Source organism: Bemisia tabaci, chromosome 7, assembly GCF_918797505.1.
Source record: "Bemisia tabaci chromosome 7, PGI_BMITA_v3".
NCBI classification, from domain to species: Eukaryota; Metazoa; Arthropoda; class Insecta; order Hemiptera; family Aleyrodidae; genus Bemisia; species Bemisia tabaci.
The window spans coordinates 29,307,120-29,327,337 of record NC_092799.1 but is presented as its reverse complement, the minus strand read 5'-3'; the positions used below and the strand labels follow the sequence as shown (position 1 = coordinate 29,327,337).

Here is a 20,218-nt window from a genome sequence, read left to right as displayed (position 1 = left end):
AAGCAACTCCGGCAAGATTTTTTTCTTTCGTATTTTCAAATTTTTGCTGAGGAGAATGCAAATCTTTGCAATTCCTTGCAAGAGTGTATTTCCAAATGTACACCGTTGAATTTTCTCTCCTGATCGATAAAATGGTGCCCTTCTCATGGTAAATAAGGACCTCCTCAAATCTCCCTTAATCACAATGTGTGCCGTTTGAGGTTTCCTAAGGAAAGGAGCCTGGAGCTGTTTAAGATACGACTATGTCTACAACCCTTTGCACGGATCTGATGTCACATTAGCTAGAGTCCCTTTATAAAGATTTGAGACAACGCGGCTCATCACTGGAAAAAAAAACACATTGGATCTAGAGTCCAGACTCTTGAAAACATTGAAAAGAAAAAGTTCTCTTTATTCAATCAGATTTAAGCTTAAATCGAAAGGAAATCCGCTCAAATTAAGAGGCTTGATTCTCGATTTAAGCTTAAATCTGATAGAACCAAGAGTATTTTTTCCTATCGATGTTTTTAAGAGTCTGGACTCTAGATCCAATGTTTTTTTTCCAGTGATTCACAAATGGGAATAAAGATTACACAAATCGACGTTTTTTGTAATCTGTGATCAACCCATTCCCAAATTCCTATCTCCATTCCCTCTCGCATTCCGATTGTTCCTTGCCGTACGGCGAGCCCCCAATTCCCCGGTCCATTCCAGTTTATAATCTTTGCAACCGATGAAAATGTAACCTTTACTCCCGTTTGCGACGCTATGATTGCCTAAAATACGGGAACCAATCAGAAATGGATTCCCATTGTCTTCACTCTCGGTAAAAAGGGACTCTTAGGTTATAGTAAGATTGGCAGGACGACCCGGCAACGGCGGGGGTGCCCTACTCCCGGATCCGGGATTCGCGGGCCTCGCCTCTTACTCTTACAAATGCAGATAAATAGTGGCTCACGAATAAAATATTCGAGCCCGCAATAAGTCGCGCGAGGCATGGCGCGAGGATTTATTAAGATGTTAAGTGGCGACGCGCGTGCGCAACGCACTTGTCGTCCGCGCATAACAGCACATCCTCCTGGACGAATTTCCCGCCACCATGGATCGGGGCACGAAGCCCCCCCCACCCCCCGCCCTGCAGCCCCGCACCCCGAACCACCATCCTCGCGCCGACCGGTGACCCCCGATGTCCAAGTTCTCGCATGCTTATCCCTTCAAGGGTAACCTATAATAAACGCGAATATTTCAGTGAGAAGAGACCCTCTGCTGGCCTCTCACTTAAAAACAAAAAGTCGCTTGGATCCAGAGCTGTGTTCGAAACTCACAGGTGCCAACGCGCCAAATCCGCCTAAAAAATCGGTCTTGGCGCCTAAAAAATGAAGGCTCTGCGCCAACGTTGCCCCTAAAAATTGCCCCTCAAGATACGAGGTTACCTCATATTTCTGAATTGACTTTTGAGGCTGTAGTTACATATTGGACCGATCGATATCAATATAATCTCACCTGAGTGATTTGTCGAATACGATCTAAAAAAAACCATTAAGTGAACGTGCCGGTGGGGGAAGGGTGTATGAAACGCATTTACTCGTGTTGGGCACATTTTTTGTGAAAGCCCTGTCAACACTAACAAGAGTTCAGTTCCGTAAACCCATCCCTGTTTGGACAAGGCTTTCCACTTATAAAAAACGAACGAAAAAATTATGAAAGAACAAACATAAATGTGGTTAAAAATTTTAACTTCCGCCGCCGCGCCGACTGCACTGTATTGGCGCAATGCGTGAAGTATTCATGCAGTCTTGTTGGCGCTATGCGTTTCAAGCCGACTACTGCTGACCGCAGTGTATTTGACGCAATGCGTGAGGTATTCATGCAGTCTTGTAGGCGCTGTGCGTTTTATGCCGACCACCGCGCCGCTCCGTTCCAGGTCAACTTGCAAGTTTGGTTTCTCTCTTATCTCGAATAATTAAAGATGTTGTCTCTTGTATCACCGAAAGACGACAAATTTAGAAATTACTGTACTTTTATTCTCAGGAAATGAGAGATTTTGTCGCCTTTTCTCTTTTGTAATTTTTTCTCTGAATCCGATTTTTTTCTCTCTCTTTTTTGATACCTACATTCAAAACAATTGCAAAATTTGCCGCTCCCTACATTTTGTCGCTATGGGCCGCGGCCCGGCCCATGTGGCTATCCCCTTAATCCGGCCCTGAAACGGACTTGCCCTGGTTGTTCAAAATCACGTGTATCTCGCACGTCAAATGGATTGCATTTTGCAATTTGGAACTATAAATTCTGGCCCGGTTTAAAAACAACGTATGTGCCATTAGTTTCCCTATGCCCATAAGAGTTTTTTCAGATTAGCCAGAATTTATGGTTCCAAATTGAAAAATGCTGTCCAAATGTAGTTGGTACTCTGCACTCGCTATAACCATGGCAACCATGTTCCAACGCGCGTCAAGTACCGGTTTACGCAGCACCTCTTATCAATAGAAAAGACAAGGCCAGAAATAATAGAGACATCAGCGCTAACTGGGGCATGAAAAAGCGCAAGCTCGCTTGTAACTTGGATGATGAGACGACGGCCCTACAGATTGACGTACGTTCATTGCTCTCTTGTGGGAAATCGGACGGACGACACATTTATTGGTTGTACCAAGAGATCAGGAGGACTTACACCCTCCTCGATCCAGAACCACGTGCGCGAGACAGGCGAATGTGAAACAGCCTTCGAAGTCCATCGGCGAAGAAAGTACTGCCGTCATCAGGAGGAACGCCCTAAGAGCACTCGAAGGTTGCCAAATTTCCCCTGATTAAAAATGTTTTCTAGGAGACAGTAGGAATATTCTTCCTTGAAATTTTCAGGTGCCATATATCCTCACCTTCCGGCCGAGGTATCACAAGCACCATGCATGCGACGTTTCAAAATTACCGCCGCCATTTTTTTTTACAGAGAACTGTCGGTTGAATCGGTTTGAAAATTTCACTGAATTTCATCGGCAGCACATAGAATATTCAGTGAAATTTCGGACAGCTTCGTTTAGCAATTTCTCAGTAAAAAATTAGAATGGTGGCGGATATTTTTAAACGTCACATGACGCTTGTGATACTTTGGCCGAAGGTGACGTTTTTGGCACCTGAAAATTTCAAGGAAGAAAATTCCTACTGTTTTCCAGAAAACATTTTTAATCAGGGGAAATTTGGCTACCGTCAAATGTTCTTAGGGCGTTCCTCCGTATGACGGCATTACATTCTTCGCCGATGGACTTTGCAGGCTGTTTTACATTTGCAGGTGACGATATATGAAATTTCAATCAAAATTCCGCAAAATTCTCCTTAAAAATTGGGAGAGAATTATTCCCAAGTTTCTCTAAAAATTTTTATCTCGTCGAAAGTAATTTGGCAACGTCTGGAGGTTCATAGGGCGTTCTTCCTAAGCGCGGGGCGGCAGAGTACGGGATCGTCGGAGTATAAGATCACCGCGTCAACACATAATGGGAACGCGAAGCGGGATCGCGAACAAGTGTGAAAACGCTTGTATAATGAATAAAAAATTGCGATATATTTTATTGTTGCCCATAAATACTCGATTATACATAAAAGGACGCGCGACGGAACGGGAAATATTCGAACAGATGAACGGATCGTCATATATTATACCCGCGATTGGATCGAGCCGACGGACGCTTGGCCGCCTGGCCTCTGCCCGCGTGACAACCGCGACAAAAGCGCCATCTCGCGGGAATTTTCGCAGTTACGTATTCTTACGTTAATCTGGGCTTTTCAAAGGCCACCGCGTGATGTTTCACTCGGTCTCGATGATCTTGATTGCCCGGCGCAGCGTTGTCAACTTTCCGCGAAAGTCAGTCGCACCAGTCGAGTCGTGTTTTCATAATTTATTAAGATTCATAGATTAGCAAACGATTGTATGATTTAGGTTTATTACAGGAAGTCTGCAAGGTCGCAAACTGAGATATGTGTTCCTGCAGTTTCGCCGTCGATACTTCTTCCGTTGGGCCCCGAATCACCGAACGGTCATCAGATCGATCGCTTCTTTTTATATCCGGGCGTTCAAGTCTCCAAATCTGCCAAGCTGAGCAAAAGACGCGATTTTTTGTATAATTGTCATCAGAGATACACGGGTTTTTTTGTACCTAAGTGATTTTGTAATAATTACAACCGCCTACATTATTTTACGAGTTCACCGAAAACTTCTTTTCCCCAGTAAATAAAACCACGTGTTCGTGGAAAACTCAATGAATGTATGCACGAGTTAAGAACACAGACCCATCTAAAGAGGGAAGTAAGAAGTGTGTGGGAAAAAACGGTCGAATGGAAGTAAGTTTATTCGGGAACAACTAGGTTTCGCCAAACACCACTTAAAAATAAGTTAAACGCCACTTATACCCTTGTTTCCCATACGATAGGACGTAACTACATCTTACTGTTGCCAAATTTCCCCGAAGATATTGCACATTTACCGAAAGAATTTAAGCATTTCTAATTGAAAATTTCACTGACTTTTCTTCTGATCTTATGCTAAAATCAGGTAAATTTTGAACAAAAATTTCACAGGTATATTCTTGTAAAAAATTGGTTGGCTCGAGTCAGTTTTCCAACGTTGGAATTGAGTTACGTTCTTTCGTCCGGGAACGACGATATGATGTAGGTATTCAGTTGCGGTCAGCTCTGGCGTCAAGAGTCAGAGGCGGGGAACGGTTAACAGGGGTCAAAGAGGGAGGACCCCAAGACCGCCGCTGCGCCACCAGTTGACTCGAGAACGTCCAAAGAGAGAGAGAGGAAAAAATGACGGAGGATGAGGGAAACGTTTGGCTTTGGATCACTGCGTTTTATTTTTTCTCCCTGAACAATTAATCCGAGGAATGCTGCTTCTTGATACAACTCGATACCTCACGATAGGTGGGCCAGCAGTGGCGCGGCGTGCTTTGCGATAAATTGACCGAGCTGCCATTTAAACCTATGCAAAAGGATCGATAAACAGGGTGTTCGCAACGAACACCGTAATAATCGATTCTTTACTATAGCTTCAAATGGGGAAATATCGATAACCGATCTTTCACGCTTCGCCAATGTGGGCCAGGTGCACAAGTGCAGAGGGTTGGAGCGTAAAATACCTTAATAGGGTTTCTGGTGGGAGGCGGAATATGGGCCGGGGTGGAGAGGGGAGGCGGGCGAAAAGAGCAGGTAATCTCTCTGTCCCTTCATATTATGTTACTCACCAATGATATTCGACTCAACGATTGCGCAAAGCACCCACGCCCCTCCTCCTTCACCTGTCTCCTCGGTCCTCGGAGCTCCGTGTTGAGGAATAGCGCCGTATGAACCTTTGAATGTTGCCGAATTTTCCCTGGTAAAATATTTCATTTTTAATAGTTTTTAAAAATATTTTAATTTGAAAGTTTCCCGGACACTGGGTCAAATTACAGAGAAAATTCTCTGAAAATCTCAATGGATATAATATTCAGAAACCTTACTAAAATTAACTATTTTATCTGTGAAAATGTGGCAACATTCGAAGGTTTATACGGTGTTCTGTCTCGGAATGGTAGAGCTTTGATGCAGGATATTTTTCACGTATTTTTTTTTTCGCGCGTAGGCGTTTTTTCCCATCAACTTCAACTTCGTGAAACTTCGTGAACTCCGTGCGTGAACTTCTTCCATACGTGCAGATTTCCGTCTCATGTCTTCGGTCGCTCCTGAACTTTTTGAAGCACTCTTCACTTCGTTTACCATACTTATCGATCTCAACAAATACGAAACAGTAACGAAAGTGAGATTTATGTTACCAACCAGCCCATAGTTTATTTCAACGCCGTGGACAGCTAAACATTCTAAATCTCTGAGAAAACATAGAAATTTGTTCTCGGCTGTGTATTTACCCAGGCTCTTATCGTTTATTTACACAAAACGGGTCGGGCACTGCGTTATGGAATGTAATCTTGTATGAAATCCGAAGCCGTAATCACGAAATATGTCAGAATATTTCTAGTAGGAAAACTATGAGGGCCTTTTTTGGTGTTCTTAATGACTTCAAGAAATTCCGACCAGCTCGGTGGCGCCTACCTGCTATGACGACTTCTAAAGGAAGGATCCCGGAGTCAGAGACAGACGCTTTATTTTCACTATAATATCGTCTTGATTTCCCTGCGTTTTCTTTTTTAGTGTTTTTTTAAAATTTTTAGCCTTATTTTACCTTGTTTGTGTCGTGGTTCATTTTTTATTCGTCATCTCATCTTAAAAGCAGAGCAATCAGAGCATTTCAATACTTTCATACGTTGGAAGTATAAACCATAGGCGGATCCAGACATTTCGAATGGGGGGGAGGGAGGCGTAAGGAAGGTCCGGGGGGCTCCCCCCAGAAAATTTTCAACATTTTAAAGCATATAATATGCTGTTTTAGTCAATTTCGTCATGAATAATCACCACTTATAAGCGTCTTTCCCTCTTATTTTTGCCGTTCCTTTTTCCTTCTTTCTTTCTTTCCGTTTTCTTCCTTCTTATTTTAGGGCGAACGCCCCTTGTGTTTGCCTTCTGCGTTCCCCTAAAATCCGCCTATGATAAAAAATGCCGTATACACTCTCCTAAGTTGCCATATTCCTTGTTGCAAAACAATAATTTTTGAAGAAACTTGAGAAATATTTCGTTGCTCCGTCCAGAGGATTTGATTTGCAGTTTAATCTCAAGGAAAAACCATTATGCAGCGGCGTTAAGTGCTTTGCGATGTATCGATTGATCTGCCATTCAAACCTATGGAAAAGGATCGACAAACAGGGTGTTCGCAACGAACACCTTAATAATAGATTCTTTACCATAGGTTTAAATGGGGAAATCGATCATTCACGCCTCGCCTCTGCAATTATAATTTTTTTTTTTAAATATATATTTCGTCGAGGAATTTTGGCAACGTTCATAGGTACATACGGCGTTTTTCTTAGCATGGTAGTTTACCTTAGCCCTTTTACTACTTTATTTCGATGAGCTAGCTCTGCACTGTTTTTTCTCACCAGATGGAAACTGAGTCCGTTATTTCATTTCTCTCGACTCGAGGGCCGGTTACTTTTCAAATTGTGTTTATTTTTCAATTTTTGTTTCAGGGGATAACGGGCGTTTGGAGTACAGCATAAGTTCCGGCGACGATGAGGGAGACCTTTGGATCGACCCCAACAACGGGACCATCGTGACTCGGCGACTTTTGGACCGCGAGGTGAAATCCCTCTACAATCTCGTCGTCGTGGTCTCGGACCAGGCCAAACCTCCCCAACAGAGACTATCTTCTTCCGTCCAGGTACTTTAATTTGATCTTATTTTGCATCTTAAATGAAAATGTGAGGAATTTGAGAGCCTACCTTAGTGATTATTTTCCAAAATAATCCTCTCTACTTTTCTTCTCCCTCGTTAAAGTCTCCAGCGCGTTACACGTTCCAGTTGAATCAAATCCAGCAAAGAGAGTCTCTAGGAAAGCAGGAGTGGTTGGAATTTGTTTTAAATATGTTTTCTTTTGCCCTACTGTAGTGATTATTTTCCAAAACAATCCTCTCTACTTTTCTTTCTCCGCGTTTAAGTCACCAGCGCGTTGCACGTTCCAGTTGAATCAAATCCAGCAAAGAGAGTCTCTAGGAAAGCAGGAGTGGTCAGAATTTGTTATAAATATTTTTTCTTTTGCCCTACTGTAGCGATTATTTTCCAAAACAATACTCTCTACTTTTCTTTCTCCGCGTTAAAGTCTCCAGCGCGTTGCACGTTCCAGTTGAATCAAATCCAGCAAAGAGAGACTCTAGGAAAGCAGGAGTGGTTGGAATTTGTTTTAAATATGTTTTCTTTTGCCCTACTGTAGTGATTATTTTCCAAAACAATCCTCTCTACTTTTCTTTCTCCGCGTTTAAGTCTCCAGCGCGTTGCACGTTCCAGTTGAATCAAATCCAGCAAAGAGAGACTCGAGGAAAACAGGAGTGATTTTCTCTCGAATCTTTTTCAAGAATTTTACTTTTGTAAAAACGGGAAAAATCCACTTTACAATCTGAAAAAATGATTCATTTTGGGATAAAATAATACGTGAAGTGAAGTAGAATAGAAGATCGCTAATAAATTAGCGCACAGGTGACAGATGGGATGGGAACTTTTACTCTCCTCTCAGAGATTTAAAATTTCCCCTTGGATCCGTCGGACCATATTTTGCACCACAATTAGGAACTACAATTATTTCTAGATAATTGTAGATACATCATAATGTGCCATTAGTTTCCCTATGTAGATGTGTATTTTTATGCATGAGCCAGAAATCGTAGTCCCTAATTGCAATATGTAGTCCAGTTACAATAGTGAGGAAAACTCGGAGCAGATTCAGGGAAAAGTTCATAACAGAACTGCCGTATTAGTTATTTACAGCTATAGAACTATTTACATTGTACAAATCTTAGCAGCATTGGAAGTCCCATACGCCCTTTTACCAAAAAATGCTTCAATGGACCACTAGACAAGGTACGAATTTAAGCATTCTGATACATGTTTCCCAGTCAGAATTTCACGTAGAGCACGATTCACTCAACGAAAATTACTTAATCCAATTTCTAACGAAGATATTAACGTTTTTATTTTACATTGGTTACGAGGAATTTGAACTGCCCGCTGACAAGAAACTCAAAGCTGTACGTGAGTCAAATCGCGCCCTACAACGGTTTCAGCAAGCTTCTCAGTCGAGCAATGTCCATGTCTCACCATGCGTTGTTCAAACTATAAGCAATTTGCTAAAGCTGAGCCAAAGCGTCAAGATTGGGGTTGCCAGATTTTTATATCGCAGAGACTGTCATGATAACGTTTAGCGCGCGATGTGAATCACGTAGAGCATTGAGTTTTCATGAGCGGGGGGTTTGAATTCTCGCATCAAGAATCATTAAATATCTTCGTCAGGAGTTAATTTCGGTAAATTCCGTTTTGTGCATCGTGTTTCAGGTAAAATTTTGGTCAAAAAACATGTATGCGAATGCTTAAATTCGTACCTTATCTAGCGGTCCATTGCTAAGATAGCATCGGAAGAAGGGGGAGGGGAGTTCTAATTTGTCTCCGGTACTACCGGACTTGCCTCCTCCTCAGCGTGCAGGAGGATTTTCACAAGACGCGAGAACTGGGATGCGATGCGAGGTGGGCAAAATCAATTTACTCGGCCGAGTGATTGATGACCGTCCGGGGAAAATGAAAACGTATCCAGGGAGCTCGAGTTTTCCGCAGTTTCGGCTGCGAGGGGCCCCGGCTCCCGGGTCGTGACAGGGGCAATAAATCCGATAATCTATTACGTGGCGATTCGAAAGACCGCTCGCTCGGCGCGACCGCGACGCCGGACGGCGACTCGAGCCCCTCGCTGGGCGCGAGTCATCCGACGCAAGCTCGTAAAGTCATGCCTCCCTTTAAAATTCTTAATTTAGAGAATAATTTTCAAGTTTGCGCGTTGTAAACTTTGAGCGACTCGCTGCTTACACGGCTCGAGGCGCGGGGAAGTGACTATATTAGATAGCGGGTGTCAAACGTCCCCGGGTTCCCGGGTCGACGGCGGCCGGGCCCGGTCGCCCCGCGCCAAACGTGACTACATCGAGCGGATGCCTTTAATTTATGCGGAGTTTTGTCGTCCCGGTAACGACTGCTCTCAATCACGACAATCTGGATCGAGTTTTTCTTTTTTTTCCCCCTCGCCGCACAGTGGATCGAGGCAATAGGAGAGGTCGGACAAAATTTGGAAACTTTAAACGCTTATAACTTTGTTTACGTAAAGCTTTGAGGTTCCAAAAGTGGTTTCATTGGTTTCCTAATGACATTTTCTTCTACAAGCACTCCTTAAAATATAAAATATAACGAAATAAACTCGAAAATGTGCATGTCTGACCTCTCTAATGGAGAATTGGACAGCATTTTGCAATTTGGAACTATAAATTCTGGCTCTTCTGGAAAAACACTCATGTGCATAGGGAAACTAATGGCACATACGTTGTTTTTAAACCGGGCTAGACTTTATAGTTCCAAATTGCAAAATCTGGTCCAATTTGCATGCAATTTTTTTATTGCTTCATTGGTTTTCATTATTGGGTTGCTTCATCATTGGTTTTTTCGTGAATTTCTTTGTAGGAGCACCCCTAAAAATTTAAAATGTGACGCAATAAACATATAAATTTGCAATTTTAGTCGAAAATTTCATGTCCGACCTCTCTAATTGACTCGATCCACTGTGCGCCGGAACGTGATGTAGCTCGCTGCAGGTCCCGTGGCGTGGCCGTGGCTAATTCCGATCAATAGAAATAGCAATCGCAGCCCGGCATAAAACATCCCGCAAAATAGGTACACGCTTTTTTCCGCCCTTTTTTACGATGTGTGCAGCGGGAGCGGAACTTAAATCTTATTTAAATTTGTGGAAGCTTTTATGCCTTTATGTTTTATTATTTGGACGTATTCATCCCAAAAGGAACTATCTTACGCGCAAACTCTACGCATTTAGTTCTTTTTATCATAAACGCGTCCATTTGAACTGCGCGCGGTCCGCCGCGCATGAGACCCGGGTCGCCGGCGAATCAAGAGGCGGCTATAATTCACGACCGCGTGTACTTAATATTTAATATTATGCAAAATTCACAGTAGGTAAGTAAGCACATGTCCGTCGGGCACCTCCCCCTCCCGCGCCTTCCCCCCGGGGGGGGGGGCTCCCGGGCCCGGGTTCCACCCTTCCCGATCTCGTCAGTCCTGTGTCCTCGACGCCGGGTTTTTTTCCCCTCTTGTTCTTCTTCCCTTTTTTCCGCTGCAGTTCCCTGCATCCTCGCCTCCCTCCCCGCCTCCGCGCCGAGATTGTATGTTAAGATGTGATTAAATTATATTTCATGTTCATGCCTCACGTGAACTTGAGACTGGCAAGGAGAAAAAAGGCGCTTTTAATTTGTCTCGTCGCTCAGTGTGAGGTGACCGCGCCGCGGTCGAAACGATGCGGCGTGCCACGACGCGGTGAGCTCGTCCCGGGCAAAACCACGTATGTACGGCGGGTTTTCGTTTGAGTTGCGTGGTTTTTGCTCGGCGGGAGTGCGGCATGGGATCCTGTCCCGCGACTTCCCGGTTCCTTGTACGTTCATTCGGTCACCTGTCGCCCGTCCTCCAGTGTGAGTGTGCCCTCTGCCCTAGGTTCCTGTCTCACAAATTCCTTTCCTCCAATTTATACGAACAATTATCCCTTGACTGTTTTTTATAACCAATTAGGGGCTTGAGTGCAAAGTTCCAACACCTTGGCTTTTCGCTAAAACTTAGGCACTGATAATTTCACCTCCTCGGAGGAAAAAAACTGCATGTGCGAAACGGCATGTGCTATGAGTTAATCGAAATATTGCCTCTGGTCAGCAGATGGTGAGATGTTGCATCAATGGTTTTAAATCCTAAAAAGGACATTTTTTTCATTTTCGAGTAGAATTTAATAATATAACTTCGGAAATGGAGCTTTGGAAGGAATTCGATGACTTACCACGACGCAAAATACAAAGTGCGAAAGAAAATATTTTGCGATTTCTGTAAATTTTAAGGTAGGTTTGCTTGCACCTACCTCGATGTTTGTCAAAATCATATCATTAATTCTTTCGTGGTACGTATTTCTTGCAGTGGCAAATCAATGTAATCCCTCTCAAGAATCCATTTTCAAAGTTATACTGCTGAATCTCACTCAAAGTTGACAAAATTGGCCTTCCTATTGCTACTTTGAGAATTACCTTCAACCTCCCAATATTACCATAACTAATGAGGCTTCCGTAAGGAAGAAGGTGTTTAAGGAACGACTATGAATACGACCCTGAGGCGAAGGTCACAAATTGAACGCTGGAGTCCCAAAATAAAAATCCACCACCCCTGTGAAGATACCAGAGGAGGGTTCTTTTGTCGTCCTCCTCACGAGGGAACATAACTACATTTCAATGTTGCCAAGATTTCCCCTTGCAAATGGCGTTTTTATACTCGGAGAATCTTGGGCTTTTCGAGTGAAAATTTCACTGACATTTCTTGTGATCTCATGCAAAAACCAAAGAAATTTTGGACAAAAATTGCTCACAATCAGATACATTCTTGCAAGAAATTGAATCTTTTCATTGAATTTTTCAACCTTGGAATGAAGTTACGTTCCCTCCAGAAACAAGAGACCCTCCACTAGCCTCCTAGCGACAGGTGGAAGCTTTTACTTTCGGGGATTCAACAATTCCTTACGGACAATTACTACGGAGCAACAGTCATTACCCTAGTTTTGGCTGTTGACTTACCTACATGGTCGATGATGAGCTTGATGACGTCATGAGCCAAACAAGTTTCCCAGACGTCCGCCATTTTCGGCTTGTTTGCAAAACGAAACTGCCATCACGTTGTTGAACATCAACCATTTAGGCAAGTCAACAGTAGAATGCTGAAGTCCCGAAAGTAAAAGCTTCCACAATGGATAGATACTAGTGGAGGGTCTCTTGTCTCTGGTTCCCTCGCACGAGAAACGACGCTTTGTCTCTGGCTCTAGCTAAATTTTTTGCTTACGCGTGAACTTTTTACTAATGGTCATGTCGGATGTGTTGCAGGTGACGATTCTGCTGAAGGACGTGAACGACAAAGCGCCGGAGTTCATCACTCCGAACGAGACGGCCGTGCTGGAGAACATCCCGATCAACACGGTGGTGCTGGCCGTGAAAGCCATCGACAAAGACGAGGGACGCAACAGCTACGTGGAGTACTCGCTGCTCCCGGAGGGCTCGGCCCAAGGGATCTTCTCCCTGGGCCCCGTGGACGGGCTCCTCCGGGTCTCCGGGCGGCTGGACCGGGAGTCCCGGGCCAACTACACCCTCGAGATCCGCGCCAAGGACCGCGGCGACCCGCCCAAGTCCACCCGCACCAAGATCCTCGTCAGGGTCCTCGACGAGAACGACAACAGCCCCGTCTTCGACCCCAAGCAGTATTCCGCCTCCATCGCCGAGAACGCCAGTATCGGTGCCAGCGTTCTTCAGGTAAGTCCAACATGTTTTCATAGTTTAAGTAACGTTCATAAATTATGTAACGCACTTTTTTGGCATTTTTGACCCCCTGCCCCTCGTGACGGTTCTTAACTCAGCCCCAACCCCACCCTTTATTATTCCATAACGGGCGACGAACCATTTAAGATCCAAAAAATACGGGAAACAGTTGAATATACAGGGTCGCCACAGTCGGGGAAAACCGGGAAATGTCAGGGGATTTTAGACCTGGAAGTGTCAGAGAAAATTACGAAAATGTGAGGGGAAATTCGGTAAATCACCTGTATTTGCTTTCTAGATGTGAGATTTGAGCGTTGAGATTTCGAACAACAAATGCCTGGAAACTTTTTTCAATTGTTTCTTCTTTACCACCTGTCATATTTTCAATTGTCAGGACTCAGGAAATTTCACCAAAATATGTCAGGGATATCAGATAATTTCATTTTCTAAATTGTGTGGTAACCTGATTGTAAGGCTAGATAAAAATTGAAGTATTTTTAATGATAGCATGACTTCCAAAGTCGAAGAAATGAGGATAATACATTTTGGATTTTCTGCATTTTTACTAATAGAGAGGGTTACGTATGACTGGTACTGACACCCCCCCCCTTCTGGTAACGCAACGTAACCCCGCCCTCTTCTAGAGCGTTACGTATTTTATCCTTTAGAATTAAAGTTTCCGAAGGACCTCATAATGAGGTCGGAAAAACAAAGTTGGGAAAATGCCATGCAACTTTCACAAGGACGATCGTAGTCACTCATAAATCATCGTTTCCAAGATGTAGGAACGCACCCTCCTTTCTGACGTTGTCAAATTAACCTAAAACATTCAATTTTTTAGACTTTTCCCATTACATTGTGCCATCTAATCTGGGATACCTGAAAAATTTTAAGTGTAAATATTTATCGGTATCCTCTGAACGATTCGTTTCGTCCGAAGGCATATGGCAACATTAAATGTTCTCGCTCACCGCGGCAGTAAGATTAGGAGTTCGACGAGGAATAGCATCTCACGGTCACGGCTGAACGACCTCCGCGAGCGGGGTAAGGGGGGAAGGGCTCTAGACGGGGGATGATGGAAAAGTGGAGGGGGCTGTAATACATTTTTCATCTCGGCCGATACTCGAAATACCTTCATATCAAAGTGGAAATGTGGACACGGCCGGGAGTATTTAATCTCCCGTGCTCCCAAAGTGATTGAAATGTCATTTACCATCCAGCGGGGTTTGATTGGCTCTCCGAAAAGCGAGCGGGGGTGGGGGAGGGAAACACGGGTACCTGCCGCGATAATGCGTGTGTGTACGTGCCGCTGCCTATGTGCGCGTAGATACATTTACAGGTTGCACATTAGGACGTATTTACGCTAAAAGGAACTATGTGCATAGGGCTTGTGCGCGACATAGTTCCTTCTAGCATAAATGCGTCCATTAGACGCTCGGACGGTTAATAAACTGAGGAGAGTAGGTGCCCGACGGAAGACAGCCGGATGTCAGATTACAGTCAGATTACTCGCCGAGATAATGTAATCAACGTTGTGGTAAAGAGGATTGGAGCCAGCGTATCTGGGGCTTACCGGCGTCCTCCCCCCAGAAATCCGGAGATGACCGAGCAACACGGCCAATCGGAGATTTGCGCTCCGATGTCAAGCTCCGGACCCCCGTAAGCCTAGATGTAAAAACTCTTAAAAAAAAAAATCCGGGCCCAGAGTGTCACAGTCACAGTTCCTTCGCGAAAGAACGTAGCTACATTTCAATGCTGCCAAATTTCCCCTTGTAGATTGCATTTTTACCGGAAAAATATCGGGCATTTCACTTTGAGAATCTTGCTGATTTTTCTTCCGAACTTAAGCAAAAATCTGAAAAAGGTTTGATGAGTTTCGCACCCGTACGCGTACATGCCTGTAAAAAATTGAAAAGTTTGAGTCAATTTTGCAACCTTGTAATGGAGTTAAGTTCCTTCGTCTGGAAAACGACGAGTTCGTCACTACAGGCAATAAGATTTCTCGGATCATGGAGTCACAAACCCTCGAAAAGAGTGCATAGTTCTTACAGATTTCAGTAGTCCTCGATCGACGCTTTTCCATATATTTATTTTTCTCCCTTTTTCTTTCCCATTCCAATTGTTCCTTGTCGCACCCAGCATTTCAAATGACGTTTTCTGCATAATATTTTAGTGAAGCCCTTCTTCCCGATATTTTGGGGATATCCATAATTACAGTATCATCAATCGTTGAGACTTGTTTAGAATAACAGGGTTATTGCACCAAAATCGTCCAGTAGACTTTGATATGACTTCCTAAGAGTCAATATTTGCAGACAACACTAGATACGATTCCTTAGGTATAGACAATCTCGCCTCTACTGCACGGAGGATTCCCTTTGGCCTACCTGGAAATTAGAGGCGAGTTGCGATCTGCGTGTGTCAATTGAGTCATAAAGTGTCAATTCATCTTCCCCGAGATTTTCAGTCCAGAAACGCCATTGTAAATATCGTGCATTCCTTTATGAAGTGTTTACGACTATTGAAGATGTAACTTTTGTGATGGGCTGTAGCTCTATGCTGCTGTAGAATGGAAAACATAGTATGAACATTCGGGAGTTGCCAAATTTATCTTGATAAGCATGTATTTTTGACAACATTCATACATATTTTGTCTTGAAATTTTCAGATTTTTTACATTAAATTGCGTGAAAAATTGTCTGCAATTTTTGGAAAATAATATTCACAATTTTCAGTAATTTCGACTTTTATCGGAGGAAATTTGGCAACGTCTGAAGGCTCATACGGCGTTCTTCCTTAGCACGGCAGCCTGGGAGCCATCCAGGAACAGATTCCACTTGTCTTAATCTCTGCACTAAGAGTCTCAAGCCCAAGACGACTGAGCCAATCAGAAATGGATCCTCCAGTCCAGTGTCATCCATACTCTCCCTATTAAGGCACTCCGGGTAAAGCAACAGAAGTGCAAGGAAGATGCGGTAATGGCGTAAAGAAAGAGGGAGAGAGCGGGACAAGAGGGAGGGGGAGGGGGTAGGAGGGGACGAAAAGAAGGAACGGAGCTTTTAAAATCCGCGAGTTGAATTGGCGTCCGCGTGGAACTCGAAGCCGGGAAACGACGAAGCAAGTACCGGATTGAAATGTCAAAAAGGCTGCTTACACGCGTTCCCACGTAGACTGCCGTGCTAAGGAAAAACGCCGTATACTCAACACAGCGTTGTCAAATTTCCTATTGTTAATTGTCATTTTTGAAGGAAGTTTTGAATATTTCTCCTAAAATTTGCAGATATTTTAGATAAAATTGTAAAAAGAACTGTCTAAAAAATTGGGCGAAAAATATTTTCAAGTTTCCGTGGGAATTTGTATTTTATGGAAGGGAATTTGGCAACGTGCGGAGGGTGATACGGCGTTGGAAGTGAGACTCGGTCCGGGAGTCCGACCGGGGCTCAGACGGGGCTCGGAGTAAGACACGATTGGTTTGGCCGATTGCTGATTGGCCTCTTAATTACCAACAGCTTTTTGATATGCGCCTCAGCTTTCAGCCGTGGCAACATTTGTTATTGGCTGATAACGAAAACATGTTGCCACTCGCCGTGGATCTGGGCGTGTTGGCCTTTGCGTTTCACACTTGCGGAGACGTGGGGACGCTAACGCACCAGCCTCCTCCGCATTTCTCCCCTGGACGTCTCCATGAGGCGTGGAGAGGACAATTGGACGCTTTCCGTCGCCCGGCTGACGAAAGGACGTAACTGCACATTGAGATGAGCCCGGGAAAGCTTTAATTTGTATGGATAATAGGGCTCATTCTAGAGTGAAGTCGTGCCTTTACGCCAGGAGGGCGACGATTTGACCAGAATTAGCCAAACTCATTTTCTCCCCGCTTAATTTACTCTTGAATTTCTCGTATAGCGAAAAATCTCAAACCGCAATGCTGGCTCGGCCTTTTATGAAATACATTTGCATAGCAAACATTTTGAAACATCACAAACGAAATGCGCACTCATGCTTTTCCCCCTCGATATGTCTCCGATGAAAACTCTACGAAAATCGCAGTTTCCGTCCGGGTTTGTAGATCCGGCGACTTGAACGCCCGAATAGAAAAATAAGCGACTGAGTTAGGAACAGGGTCAGACATCGTGGTCCAATTAAAAAACCGGGTTCTTTGGCCGAAACTATGTGTAATATCCCGGTTTTTGCGCAGCTCGCCGAATTCGGAGACTTGTGCGCTCTAGTGTGAAAACAAGCGAACATTCAAACGTTGCCAAGTTTCTCTCAATAAAATATTCATTCTGGGAAAAGTTATGGATTATTTTCTGTTGACAATGTCAGACATGTTACACCAAAACCGCCCCGGCACACTGGAAGAAAATTTACGGGCTATAAAGACATACCACCTGTTTCGGGCTGTATAGACATACCGTCCGTTCCGAGCTTAGAGGACAAAACTTCCGGGTGCTGGAGCCGTAATTTAGATTTTTCCGGGTTCTACGCCCAGAATTTTCGGCCTCTAAGCCCGGACCGTGGACGGTATGTCTACAAAGCCCGCAAATACGGCTTCCACGGCCGGAGTCTCTTTTCAGTGCAGAAAAATCGTATTTTATCATAATAAAGTGAGCAACATTGGAGTGTTCTTAGGGTGTTTTTCCTCTCGTTGGCAGTGAAATGTGTGAGGAGACGCCCAATTTTCCCAGACAATTCATCATTTCAGGGGCGATGACAAGGCGACGGCGTGGATGTCCTGTGAAAGTTTGGCGACCAGGAGTGGAGAAGAAGATCAGAAGGTGCCAATTGCCTGATGACCTCTGTGGGCTGATTATTGAAATTACTAGACAAAGTGATAGACATAGGAGGCGGCGGAAAAATGAAGCTATCTGATTGGTTAAAATGGGTGGTTGGATTAGACAAAGGAGGTAAGTAATAGACTAAGTAACGGCAACCGACGAGGGACCCGACAGTTAGTCCGTCATTTCCCCCTAAGTCTATGAGAAGCACCCGTCTCAACCAATAGGATCGCTCCATGTTCTCTTTATATTCTTTGTCTATCGCTTTGTCTATCAATTTTAATAATCAGCCCCCTGGGAGGATAGGGGGCAATGGCGATTGGGCGTTGCAGAGCGCGAGGCTGCGCTGTGAAAGCGACTTCATGTATGTGTATTAACGAAGTCTTGTTTTGTTGCAGGTGTCGGCAACGGACGAGGACGAAGGGATCAACGGTCGGGTGCGCTACGCCATCGTGGCCGGCGACGAGAACCGGGACTTCATAATCAGCGAGGACACGGGGGTGGTGCGCGTGGCGAAGAACCTCAACTTCGAGCGGAAAAGCCGCTACGTCCTGACGGTGCGCGCGGAGGACTGCGCCGGCAACTCGGAGGACTCGGTCCGCCACGACACGGCCTCCATCGCCATCTCCATCTCGGACATCAACGACAACCCGCCCACCTTCCTCGACTCCCCGTACCTGGCCTACGTCATGGAGAACGTCATCCCCTCGCCGAGCGGCCACGTCCTCACCGTCGCCGCCTTCGACGCCGACACGCAGCCCTTCAACGCCCAGGTCCGCTACTTCCTCAAGGAGGGCGACGCCGACCTCTTCCGCATCAACGCCTCCTCAGGCGAGATCACCCTCCTCAGGGCCCTCGACCGGGAGAAGCAGTCCGAGTACATCCTCACCCTCGTTGCCATGGATACCGGTGAGTACATAACCTAAATTTCAATTAGCATGCACTTCCAACCAGAGACAAGGGACACTCCACTAGTATCAGGGGCATGGTGGAAGCTTTTGCTTTCGGGACTTCAGCATTCTACTGTTGACTTTCCTACATGGTTGATGTTTAACAACGTGTTGGCAGTTTCGTTTTGCTAACAATCCGAAGTTTGGGAAACTTGTTTGGCTCATGACGTCACCCGAAGTTCATCATCCACCATGCAGGTAGGTCAACAGCCGAAAAAAGAGCGATGACCGTTGCTCCCTTATAATTGTCCACATGGAAGTGTTGAATACCCGGAAGTTACACGTAAAGCTTCCACCTGTCGCCAAGAGGCCAGTGAAGGGTCTCTTGCCTCTGCTTCCAACCAACCAATTATACCTTTGGAATCACTGACTGATGCTGGAATGCTGGAAATCCGTAGAGTTTTGAAATACATCTACTTGGGTTTCTACTATCATCCCACCTTTTACGCAAGTTCTTAACTTAGCAGCCATTTTAAAGGTATGGTTCGTTGCATCCAACGATACGTGACGACTTAAAATACTTTGAATGGAAGGATCGGCGTTCAAATTTATGTCCAACATTGTGTCGTATGCAGGCGCCAAACTTCAAACCTCTTTTTCTCAGTTCAATTCCGATGCTTCTTGATTTATGTTCGTTAAACTCGGTCCATATTATGTCAGCAGTCCGAAATTCATCATTTTAGAACGGAGGAACGTATTTATATTCGATGTTTGCTAGAGTGACTGAAAAGATTTATACCTCATCGAAGAACATGCATGGGAAAAAAAGTATCACAATCCCAACTATACTAATGGCTGATTTTGGCGCCAGATACAAGAGTATAGTTGCACCAGTCAGTGGTACGGTTGAGTCTGCCGAAAGTGTAGTTGGATCAACCATCTGGCTAGTGCAACTACTCTTATATCGACGGTGAAACTACCAAACCACGTATCTCGGTTTGCGACGTCGCAGACTTCCTGTCATACTTTATTTTTTAAATGAAAAACTACTTAACGTCCAGTCTTGAAAATTTCTGTGATTTTTCCTCTTCGTGCGGAGAAAATTCTGTAAAAATTTCAAGGAATGATATTGATTTGGTCGACTTCAAAAAAATAAAATGTGAGCGTAGATTTTTAAACACCGCAAACGAGATACGTGGTTTGGTAGTTTCACCGTCGATATATCTAGCACCATGGGGTGGTGATAAATTTTTTTTTCAATGTTATTGAGCAATATTCGTCCAAGTATTCAAGTATTACTGATTTTTGCCCGTGATGTGAGTACTCATTATTGCGTCACTCATTCATTGTTGCGTGCACTTACGTGTTGGCACTGATTCTCCCGGGGTTATGGACCTAAATCTCGGATTTTTCCTCGCGTCGTTTTCCCCGTACGACCGGAGCCCGGGCGACTTCCAAGTTATCAGTCCGTGTTCGGGTTCAACGTACCTGCCAAATTCTCTCGGTTGTCATTTTAGGTCCAACCGCATTCCTAATTAATGATGCCGCCTCTCGTCCGACA

The 20,218-nt window shown here is 44.5% G+C and overlaps 1 protein-coding gene across 1 annotated transcript in view; it reads left to right on the top strand.

The window, feature by feature from the left end:
• LOC109043111 (cadherin-related tumor suppressor fat) overlaps positions 1–20,218 on the top strand; it is a 78,629-nt gene that overhangs the window by 3,263 nt on the left and 55,148 nt on the right. The window contains exons 2-4 of the mRNA XM_072302280.1: positions 7,089–7,279; positions 12,564–12,986; positions 18,166–18,676. Of these exons, the coding sequence (XP_072158381.1) occupies positions 7,089–7,279; positions 12,564–12,986; positions 18,166–18,676 (1,125 nt within the window). The remainder of the gene's footprint in view (positions 1–7,088; positions 7,280–12,563; positions 12,987–18,165; positions 18,677–20,218) is intronic.